Here is a 12,054-nt window from a genome sequence, read left to right on the forward strand (position 1 = left end):
GAACATATTCTCCTTGTTCTAGTTCAGTGTTTAAATCAGTGACCATGTAAGTACAGTTTTCAGAACATCAACCACAAACAATCCAACTTTATGTTTACCTATGAACCTGAAAACCCCGTGAAGTATGAAATAAAACAAGTACTACAAGCAAACTGCATTAACTCTTACTGAACCATAATACTGTACACTCATTTGTGATGCCTAGAAAGAACACTGAATCATTAACATTTTCAGTGCTTTGTACCAAAATATTCCTCTTTACATAAAGAAAATGAAAGCAAGCATGTGTATTGCCTGTCCCATTACTCTCTCTAATCCACACAGAAGGTTAACTTCAAAATGAACCTTGCTCTCTCTCTTCAGCTCAGCATGTTTTCCCCCCACAACATAGGAGCTCAGTTCAGATATGAAGCAAAATAACAACAACAAGAGAAAATCTGCATACAGAAAACACAAACCTTCAAAACAAGATAAGGAGCACATACCCGCTTCTTACCATTTCAACAAACATAGAACCTAATGGTGTTATGTATGATCAAGGAAAATAAACTTGCAAGGAAAAAATCTCAGGCATTCTTCACTTTGCTCAAGTCCATCTCCTGTGGATAAGAAAGATAGAGATGTACTCTTGAATCCATAAGGCTTGGAAATTAAGCCGTCCTTCTGCTTAAGGCACTGAAAGAAAGCATCTGACAAGAATTCTCTCTCCCACGCCCCCTGTGTCCAAATCAAAACCATGTGTTCTTATTGTGCAAAAGCAAATCCAAAAGGGGAAAAAAAAAAAAACAAACCATAAAGAAATTAAACATGGTATAATCATTATCATCCCAACTTGACCATTTCATTCTGTCCTCTCATCTCTTGCCCTGTTCCATTTCTTTGCTCTTTAAAATGCAGCTGTCTCATAGGCTCCCCTGTCAGAAGGGCATCCTTCACCACACCTACTTGAGCTGGCATCTGAGATGTCACCATCCCATAGCTAACCCACAAATGGGTGTGAATGTGTCAAAGTTATAATTACTTTTATGACAGTGAAGCAAATCACATGGTCATATGTCACTGGTTTATCCTTCTTAAAATTTCCCCTGCCATGACATCTCAATCATTCTCACATAGCACTGGCTAGGTAAGACAAACCACAATTCCCACATTCCTCCTCAACTCTGGCCAGAGTTATCATCCAGCACTCCTGCCTTGTTCATTTCTTCTTCCACCGTAAACATGCCAGATTGCTCCAGCAGAATTAAACAACTTTGAGGTATTTGAAAAGTACAAAACAAAATAATACCCTAAAACTTAGCCAGATAGGTGAAACCACAGCACAAATAAACAGCAATACCTTCACATGTAACAGTAATACCTTCAAATGTTTAAATTACACTTACTATAGAAGAAAAAAAAAAGTATTCTTATGCCTAAGAGGTCCTTATGTCAGAAAAAGCAATCTACTTCTAAGCATTCTCATTCTTACTAACTTAAAGTACTATACAGCAAGTAGTATACAGCCAACTGTTGAATCTCTGAGTCTTTTCTTACACAGAGCTCCCAAAAACATCAAAGAGAATATATTACCTATGTATTTCTTCTCTTTTGCCTTGATTCAGGATAAATACTCCTCAATTAAATGACACAATACAAGGCAACATGTTATGAACGGAAAAGCATAAAAGCCCCTCTTTCCTCAATTAATACCAACTCAATGAAAACAGAAGAGATATTCTAGCTCAAAACTTTTGATTCCTGTCCTTCTCTTTTTCCATCAACAGCAAAGATGGGAAACTCAGTTCACCCAAACGAACTCCAACTGCAATTGTTTGAATCCAGCGATACATTTTTTGTAGACTGTGGCAGGTAGTGTATCAAGAGGAGGCTGTAAATAGTTACATGTACAAAATCAAAACACAGGACAAATTATTATTTTGAATACTGCTCTTACCCCTTACTTGAAAAAATAAATCTAGTAATACACCTGAAATACAGTACTGCCTCCACCCATTAATTTCCCCAAGATTCCAAATAAACTGTTAGTAAGAATTAGTGTTTGATAATCACAATCTACTTTGCTTCCTTAAACACAGCTTTCACGAACGGGAAATAACATTTCCAGTGAAAAGTATTTATGGACATATGCTAGGGAAACTAAGCACAGCACTGGGAGATGTCAGGAATACCAGAAAGGTAAAGAAAAGAGTGTAAAGCTCCACAGTGCAGACCTATCAGTTACACACACACTGATGCTTCCCCGGCCCTGGCTCCCTCCACCTGTTGTCCGTCCCTTGCTGCCAGTTCCTGTTCTTTTCACTCCAGCCCAGCTTTGTGATAAGACTTTATCAAGTAATATGCTGCCTGATCTTATCCTTTCTAAAATATTTTCAAAGGGCACTGTGGGACAAAAGGCATTATGGAAACAAGCAAGTTTTCCACCCATCCCATCAGGAATTCCTGAAATTCCTCAAGGAATGTATATTCTTCTGATAGGTGGTATACCAAATATTATAATTTCTTTTTTCAAATGATAACACAAATGCTTGCATGTTCACTGAGAAAAGCACACATTAAAATTTTATTTGTTTTCTATTTCAAAGTACTGAAAGCAGCTGCCAAGAGACAGAGTGGTGGTGGCAGCATAGCTCCCCATGATTTCATGCAACAACCTCACCCCATGCGCAGAGCACAGCTGGACACAAACATAGGGTTGTACTCAGAAGCATCAATCAGCTCTCTCCAAACACAGAGCTCCAGTCTGTCCCTTGGTAGTCACACAGCGGAGCAACACTGTGAGATAGCCACGCGCACCAAGCAGAAGAAAAGAGCCTCTCCTGAAGATCACCATGAGCTGCTCAGGAGAGCTCTGCTAATATACACACCAGAGAACTGGAAATATGCACTACAAAGATGGACTTTTTTACCAGCTCCATAATTCCTCACTCTTCCCAATTACTTCTTCCTTTAGTTACAACTTCTCACCACCTCGATTACCCAGAGCTTACTAGCTTGAATTTGTCCATCATGAGCCACCAGCATGAACAGTTTCCCAGTCCATTAGAGTTTATGAGCAGAAGGAAGCACATTAAAAGTAATTTAAGAGTCTCACCTCACCCTCGCAGAATCCATTTTAAATCAAGGAATGCTGCTGATCAGGAAGTCAGCAATGGACCACCTACTCCTCCTCCATCCTACATTTGCCACTTTAGCCAAAGGTCTGATGTAAGAGACACCACAGGTGACCAGGACAGCTCCCGAGGCTGCCCAACAGGCAGAGCTCGAGGTCTCTGCTCCAAAATCCTGCAGATGGCCACTAATGACAGCACTGGAGTAACTCTGTGTAGATTGGGGAACTTACAACTGCACAGATCTTTGGCGATTATCTGGCTAGAAGATTATACTCATTAGTATAAGGTTTCAGACCTACACCACAGTTTTCAGAAGCAAATGTGCAATTTTAAGTATTCTGATACCCTGTACAAACCTAGGTGTTTCAAATGCCAAAGCACTCTCTGAAATTACAATAATAAAAACACTTAGTATTCCTTAGGTGTCAAAACTGATCACTCATGAGTAGCATATTTTCTAAATTAACAACCAACACTTTGAAGTTTTCATTCCATAAAAGATGATGATATTTGAAAATATTTCCATTTGCCTTGTGTAAATTTTGCAAGTCTTATGGACTGCATTACCAGATATATACATAAATACGTCTTATCCTTTCCTGTCATCTATCTCTTATCTACATTCCTATATACGTTTGAAATAGAGACTCGTGAGTAACATGCATCACAGAAACCTGGACTTTATCATTTAATTAAATCGAAATTTTCATCCCAAGGACTTACAGTCTTACTTACTTACTGGTCTTACAGTAACATAGAACTCATCAGTCCATGAACAGTAAGGACAGATAAACACATCTATTTGCTTTAATTAGTAATAAGTCTGATATTGCTGTATCAATTAAACTTCCACTGAGTAACTGATACTAAAAGCTCATTATAATAATTTACCACACTGGGGTTTCACTTCTCTAGCTATATTACCTCTGTTACCTTTGTCTTCCAAATCAGCTTCTTACATTCACCTTTCATTTCATATCAGTCAGTAACCTATTCAGGAAGCACTACTGCTTGGGCTTGTATAGTTACAAACCTCAGGAGCTCCTGCTACTAACCAGAATGTCTATAGAATAGACTGATGCACTACAAACAAACATCTTCTTCAACCCATTTCCGCCCACTAGGCCATCTTCCTTCGTTTCTTACCAATCATTTTCCACATAAACAGAAGGTGGGTATGACTGCATGTGTTACATTTCCTATGACTCCTTTTCCCCCTCCTTCTGCCAACCCCCCAAAGGCAATTAAGTACACATACTGCAAACAATAGTGCTTTTAACACTGGTCCCCTCACCCAAGAGGAAAATTTCACAACTCCCGCACCACCACCTATGTAAATAATCATCACTGATGGACAGGTCCAAACATGGTTCAGCATTCCTCAGGTACACCGTCCATCATAGCCAAGACTGATTATTTTCTATGAAAGACCACTAGAGCAGAGAACACCACTCATCGAGTCCAGGCGGAGCAGAGAGGACCGCAAAAATATTTAAACTGAGCACAAAGGAAGGTACAATGAACTCGGGAAGAAGCAAAGACACGACCACAGCCTCCCTCAGAGGCAACACAAAGCAAAGCAGAGGAAGGGATACAACAACATCAGGGACCGTCTTGGAGGTGCAAACCGAACAAAGAGCAAGTACGGCTGAACCCCAAAAGGTGAGGCAAGGCCAAGTGCCAGGCTGTCAGACAGCCCACAAGTGGATATCCCAAGGCAGGCGCGGAGGTGCCGTGTGCGGGGGCCGCCCTAACGCGGGGCACCCCGGCTGCCTCCCGCAGGGGCTACAGGCCTCTCGCCGGCGGGGGCCCCCAGCCAGCAGCCCGTACGCGCCGACAGCCGAGGACATAGAAGGGCAGGGCAGGGCAGCCCAGGCCGGCGCGGCCCGGCCCAACAGCGCTGGAAGGGGCTGCTGGAGGGCTTCCCGCCGGAGGCCCGGGACCGCGGGCGGGCTGGGGCGACGTGGAGCGCGGAGGGCCGGACCCGCCCCGGCAGCGCCGCGTGGAGGAACCTGGGCGCAGGCAGGCGGCGGTGCCGGCCCGGCGCTCGGCACGGCCGCAGCCCTCCCGCCCCTGGGGCACTCGGCCTGGGCGGCACGAAGGGCCAGGCCGCCACCGGGTACCGGGAAGAGGCGGAGCGAGGCAGGGAGGGAGGGGGGTCCCGGCGCTACACTCACGTTCTCCGTGTCCCGCTCATTGACGGTGGGCAGCGGCGTGCGGGTGGACATCGTGCGGGCCGCGGCGGCGCCGTGCCCGGCGCTCCGAGGACAGAGGCCTCTCTTAGGCCTCGGCGGAGCCCGCCGGCCGCCCCCGCCGGCAGCCAGGCGCACACGGCGGGACGCGAGGCCTCCTGTCCGCTACGCACCCGGCGCCATCGCCTCGCCCAACCGCCGGGCTGCCCCTTCGGCCGCCTCGCCGCCGCCGGGCTCCGCGCAGCTCGGCTGCCGACTCCTCCTCCTCCCCCGCCCTCCTGCCCGCTCAGGTGAGCGACCAGCAGCGCAGGGGGGCTGCGGCGCCTCCTCACAGCATCCGGCGGCGGTACTAACTCCGCCTCGCTCCCCTCCCCGCTTCTCCCCTCCTCCTCCTCCCCGTGCCAGGCCCGCCCCGCCGGCCGCGCCGCAGGAAGCGCTGGGTGGTACGGGCGGGCGCGGCAAGCGCGGGCGGGCGGGCGCTGCTGTGGCGCCAGCGTGGAGGTGGTTGCGGCTCCGTCATGGGCCCAACCTGGGTGGGGGCCGGGCGGGAGCGCCGTCTGGGCCCGGGGCTGAAGTGAAGTGGGATCTCATAGTCACCAAGAGGCAGGACTGATCTCTCCTCTGTGGTGACCAGTGAAGAGACCCTAGAGAATGGCCTGGATCTCAGTCAGGGGAGGTTTATGTTGGATTTCAGGAAAGGGGCTCATTGCTTAGAGGTGGTTGGGCAGTGGAACGGGCTCCCCAGGGAAGTGGTCACAGCACAAGCCTGAGAGACTTAAAAAGCTTTAGGACAGAGCTTTCAGGCACGTGGTGTGATTCCTAGGACTGTCGTGTGCAGAGCCAGGAGTGGGACTCCATGGTCCTTGTGGGTCCCTTCCAACTCGTTAAGGCCTGTGCTGGTGTGGGACTGGTGTGATGCTCCGCCGAGGGGAGGGCGTGCCACCAGTGCTCCGGAGTCAGTGCCCGCCGGGGGACCGGGCGTGTCCCTCAGCCTGGCAGGATGGAGAGGCCTCCGAGAGAGCCAGTGCGGCTCGGCGAGTCGATGGCCTGGGGAGCCCCAAACACCCTGCTTGTGGACTGTGGGACAGAGACCTTGGGGTGCTGGGGCCGCTGATATTGGCTGGTGGGTTGCCGGCAGCTGTCCCTCCTTAGCTCTCCGTTTTCCGGTAACCAAGAGCCTGAAGAAGGGCAGTGGGGCAGCCCTTCTGCCTCTTGCACACCTTCAAGTCTGCAATTCATGCATTCTCTGGAGGTTTGTGAAACCCTGTGTCAGCGTCAGAGCATTTGTGTAAATCAAACCGTTTATTTGTGCACCTCAGCCAGCCCTCCAGCCTCCTTTATCCACTTGAAGTTGAAATGCGATCAACAAGACTGTGCAGCGCATTCTTCTGCTCATGTCCGACCAGCTCACAGTCCTTGAACACTTAACCAATGACCTCATGTGCTTAAAACTAGAACCATACATGCATTTTTGTCTTTGAGAAGTTACTAATATTTACACAACAGCGGCTTTTGCTGGAAAACCAGCCAAACCCTTCACCAAATTCTAAAAACAATTAAAAAAAAAAAAAAGGCAAGAAACCCTCCAGCTTCTCCTGCATCAGAAGCAAAATAGTGGGTCTGAAGTTCCATTTGCGATATTTTGACAGATTTGTGTAGCTGAGGCTGTAAACATCTTCATAAATTCTGTAAACACAATCCTTGTTCTGAAAAATCTTCCTTAGGAAAACACTTGGGAAGGCACTTCATGAGTTGTGTATCTATCTTCAGGAAGCTCTTATGTGCTCATGAAAGAGCACTGACTGTTATACATTACTTATAAATAACACTTATATATGCATCTCTATGTATAGGTCAACACATTAGTAGTGTGTGTAATTCTGGCTGTATTAATTATGGTGTCATTCAAGAGGTACCCCCAGCTTCTCAGCACTGGTCAGCCCACAGTGGAGTTTTCCACATATTTGGGAAAACAGCTGATGCAGGCACAGGCAGAGAATGTGCCCATGTTGTAAGAGCAGTGCAACTGGACTTGCTCTTTGCACATTCAGCATCATGTTGCTCTGAGCATGCATGATTTGTCAGTATGGAAACAATAGAGGTTCCCAGCTCATCCTCGGACCAAAGCCTCCCAAACCCTGGCAAGGGCTTCTATGAATTCCTAGCTGTCTCCTCACATAGCTGGAGCTACCAACTGCGAAGGAAATTTTAGGGTCCTTTCGTTTACTGGGAACTAAATAATCCAAGATTGGGTTTATTTGAGGTAAGCAGCCATGGTCTAGGTGGCATGCCAAAACAAGTTTGTTGACAAACTGGATATTAACCTAGTTTAGTTGCTTAGCTCATCAAAATGCACTCACTTTTATCCCAAGTGAAAACAAGACTATGTCTAGGGCTCTGTGTGGGGCCTGACTCTGCAATCCTTACTTGGTCAAAACTCCCACTGATGCAAACCCATCCTGGTATGGATTTGTATATACACCTGTGATCAGGGAAGAAAGAAGTGTAAGCTTCAATGTCTTCTAAATGTTTAGTGGCATCACTAACTAAGGCAAAGCTTAGAGAGACTTCCTGCCTTACAATTTGAATAAGCTTTGGTCAGTTTTCATAGGAAAATTTCAGCGGAAATTGAAAGTGTAATAATGTAGTAATTCTTATTATCTGAAGATCTGCTTTGCAGTAGTTTTGGCCATGGTTGTTACTGTTGTCATCTTCTTTCATGTTACCAAGGTCAGTCATTCATTTAATAACACTGTTTAACTTTGTTGTGTTGTTACTACAGGCTTCATGTTTCCCCCAGATGGGAAAATGCAGGGACAATGACTGAAGAGCTGCATGGAAGAGAAGGTGACCTCAGAGATGGTTCTGTCATAACTCAGTCACTCTCTAAAGAGACAAAGCAGAAGAAAGGCACTGGGCTGAGCACAAAAATAGCCTGGAAGGAGAAAGCTTCAAACTGTCTGAGACCTGCAACTAAAATATGCCAAAAATTATTGCTGCTTCAAGTAGCATTAAGTCCTGCTTAGTGCCCAGCAGGAATGATGTCTACTTAGTGAGTGGCTTCAACTTCAGCATTAAAAATGTGGATATTCCACCACCTTACCAGGACCTAAATCCCATCCACTACTGTAGTAGTGATTTTAGACACTGGCTTGAGTGAAACCTTTTCCCACAATTTTCAAATTCAGTTCTCAACAGCAAAAGGGTGAGAGGTTCAGAAATAACACAGGAACAGGTGACCACTGAGATGTGAATAAAACAGAGCAAAATCATGCTCTTTATTGCCTTTCATTACACCAGGACATCTACTGTAGTGTGGAAAACTAAATGAAAGACCTGGCAAATATGAAAGAGCAAAGTACCTCCAGCTGCATGCAGTAAGGATTCAACAGCATTAAGGAATCCTGAGGTCATTACAAACTACAGATACAGGGTTCCATGGATTCTTTACATTCATGAGGGACACTGGAAAAAAACCACATGTACTCTGAATATATATAGACTTTGTAAATATGTTAATAGTTACAATCAAGATTCTGATTTTGCTGAAAGAATCATTAGGAAGTACAATCTTGGTGGAAAGTTAAGTAACTTATAATTTGTCCTAATACTTTAAACCTGCAAACAATTGAAGGGTTTTGTTTTTTAATAGCAAGCCATACCTTTTTGGAGTACTCTTATCATGTATATGCAAAAAACCTCCCCAAAATGTTTAAATACAGGCCAGAATTTGTCTCAAGGTCAGTTGTGCTGAAATTTAGTAGTTAAGTTTGTGTCTTCACTTTTTATGGACAACTGTAGTTTTTTATTGTTTAATGCCATTGCAAAGAACTGCCCTAAGAATATCAATGTAAGAACTTTATATGAAAACAGTAAATAAAAGCAGCATTTGTCATTGATTACCCTGGATGTTTGGGAGAAGGATAATAAAATCACAGTACACCTTTGTTGTTGCATAAATTTCTTGCACATCCCCAAGGCCTCTAAAATGGTATCAGAAAATCTGCTCCAGAGAAGAGAGAATTATCTCTTAAATATGTGGGTTGCTGGTGGTCTGAAGAACCTTTTAAGGGCAGTTGCTCTGTCCCTGGGCACGTCTCTGATGGCCTAAAAAGCCAGAAGGGTCTTGTAAACTGGTCCTACTATGTTAAAGATCTGGGATGTACTGTCTCTTAATAATCATAGTTAAATGTAGCTAGTTCTGATTGTTTCCTTCAGCTTTGATATCTCATCTTTCTTTTGATGCCCTCAGTCTCTTCAGGCATACAGCGAACTTATTCCCACATCTGAAGAGTTTCAAAAGGAAACTAGCAAGCCACCATAGCACTGGTAGAACCACAATGAAACCTGGGGCAATGGCAACTCTGTGCATTTCACCCCTTGTTTTCTTTTGCTGCAGCATTTTCTGACTGTTGTGGCTTTTAGTAGTGGTTTCAAACTTAGTTTTTAAAAAAGTTTCTTTTTTTTTCTTTTTTTTTTTTTTAGCTTGAATTTAGATTAGTATCTTGGCAGAGGAGATAAGGCTTGAATAATTTTCATGCATCAGCACTGACAGCATTTTTTTGCTCTTCATTTTTTGGGAAACATTAACATTCTTAGAAAAGACTATCAGAGAGTAATAATGAAAACCATGTAGTATGTTGGAATTATCTGTAATGAATACACAATATCTTGGCATTCCTTTCATCTGAAAATATTTATTTGTTATGAAAACATGTTAAAGAGTAAAATAATCATTTAAATCTTTGTGATTCCTATCACATTTGTATCTGAGCTATCAAATAAAACATAATGCATCTCTACATTTGAGGTGGGAATCTTTCTGAGCTGTTGGTAAGCTGTAGATCTGAGGAGCAGAGGGTCTAAATGGTCTGTCCAGGAGCAGAGAGAAAGCCAGGGACAAAGGAGACCGCAGACTCGCTAGAAGTAGTCCTTGGGGACCCTCTAGATACAGTTTTAAACCCAGCTTTAGATAATCCCAGGAGATGGGGCAGGATGGCAGAAAGCCTACAACAAGATGGCTGGTGATCTGCCATTGATCTTCAGAGGGCCACCAGAGACCAGAAGTGGGGGAAGAGTTGGGAAAGGCAATTAACCTAAGTGGTCACAGATGTTCTCACTCCACATCTGCCCTCTGCAGACTTCAGTGGTGTGGTTTCTGTGGAAACAGAAATTCTGTGCTAAATGGAGCTGCTATCCCTGGCAGGATCTAATTTTTCCTAAGATGTATTCTACAGCAGCACAGCAAGAACTCCTTGATGCAGAAAGGTGCAGAGCTATCCTGCAGCAGTATTGCATATTCTGATCCAAGGAAGAACAGCTTTTGATCCAGGGACAACTGCAGGATTTGTTATGAGTTGATCCAATAAACGATTCTGCAAAACGAAGGTCTCTAACTGTGGCAAAGACCCTATGTAATCCTTAGGGAGCACAGGGTCAGTCTGAAGTCTTTCCTCTGGCCATTTTAAGGTGACCAAGGAGAGAAATATTTGAGCTAAACTGCTGACTGCAGTGTTTAACATATCTGTGTATGTCTCTCTGTGTATTTTTTTACTTATTTAGAACTTATTTTTGTAATACCTTATTTGGTTAAAATACCTTATTGAGTGTACTAGGTTTCATTTTTTTATTGAGTCACTCTACCACTTTAGAGGCTTAAAATGACTTGGGTTGTGTGGTACATTTTTTCCATCTTTCCCCTAGCCCTTCCTCCACCCCCCCCCAAAAAAAAAAGCAGTTGCCTTGTTTTGTTTTCTGCTGACTGCACTGAACTGGCAGAATAGCCTTAATTGACAAAATGACAGGATAGAATAAAACATTGGAAGGAAATAACTGACACAGGCATTCCTGAACTTTTTACCGGTTCAACCACAATGGCCTGTTCAAATGAATTCATTACTTCCACAAGAGAAAGTAAATTTTATCCCTCCCAGAATTTGCATATGGAACAAAATGGCCAACAGCTGCTGACTGCCATGAGTCATCCTGACCACGTCTTACAGTGGACTGAAGGCTAAGCTGAGATCTATCCCACCTTCTCCAAGGTTATCAGGAGCAAAGGAAGGCCATCTGGGCCTCCTGTAACATCTGCTGAGACGGAGCTGGCAGTAACCTTGACTGCAATAGCTTCAGCCATGGATTTAAAAGAGGATGGATTCTAGAAGTCTTCTTTAAAGATCTGAAGAGGGTGTAGAACAACCAGATTAGAATGATCGGCAGCATGGTTCACTTTGAATTGACTCTATCTCTGCACAAAAATAGCACCCCAAAGTCAGGTGTGTGGAGAGGGAAGGGAACTTTACTCTGAATTACCTGGCCACTCCTGAGGTGGGATAACAGGCTATACAGGGCCTTAGTCTGCCATCAGAACCATCCCCTTGCAAAACCACACCATCTTGCTTTCCCAGCTGGGAAAGGAGGATGTCTGGAAACAGATAGGAGAACACAGCAAAAAAGAAAATAAGCACATTGTCAGATTCTACATTTTAGGTTAATCAGAGAAGTAAGAAACCATGTGAACCTGATTTCCAAAATAAGATAAAAATAAACCAAAGGGGTTATTTTTAGATATACCAAGCTATCCAATAACAATTCAGCTTTATGTCATGTATAAATAGCATCCAGATTATGATTTTGGTTGTATTGCTGGAAGCTTTTCATTGGTTTCAAAGATAATTAGTAGTTTCACCAAAGTAATTTGATCAGAATTTAGCCATAGATATGATGTTCCTTGATATGATGCACTTACT

General features: G+C 44.3%; 1 protein-coding gene and 1 long non-coding RNA gene across 4 annotated transcripts in view; one reads left to right on the forward strand and one right to left on the reverse strand.

Moving 5' to 3' along the window:
• MARK1 (microtubule affinity regulating kinase 1) overlaps nucleotides 1-5,653 on the reverse strand; it is a 56,840-nt gene extending 51,187 nt beyond the window's left edge. Inside the window, exon 1 of one of the 3 annotated variants that reach the window (XM_064414127.1) lies at nucleotides 5,291-5,653. In XM_064414127.1, the coding sequence (XP_064270197.1) occupies nucleotides 5,291-5,341 (51 nt within the window). In that variant the 5' untranslated portion in view covers nucleotides 5,342-5,653. Of the gene's footprint in view, nucleotides 1-496; nucleotides 637-5,290 lie in introns of those variants that run through there. The other 2 variants (XM_064414128.1, XM_064414130.1) reach the window with 2 other exon arrangements.
• Nucleotides 4,390-9,252, forward strand: LOC135297019 (uncharacterized). The gene is made up of 2 exons (XR_010359029.1): nucleotides 4,390-4,775; nucleotides 8,088-9,252. It is a non-coding gene; the product is annotated as an uncharacterized LOC135297019 (long non-coding RNA).
• Nucleotides 9,253-12,054: the final 2,802 nt, after the last annotated feature.

Source organism: Passer domesticus, chromosome 3 (genome assembly GCF_036417665.1).
Source record: "Passer domesticus isolate bPasDom1 chromosome 3, bPasDom1.hap1, whole genome shotgun sequence".
NCBI lineage: Eukaryota > Metazoa > Chordata > Aves > Passeriformes > Passeridae > Passer > Passer domesticus.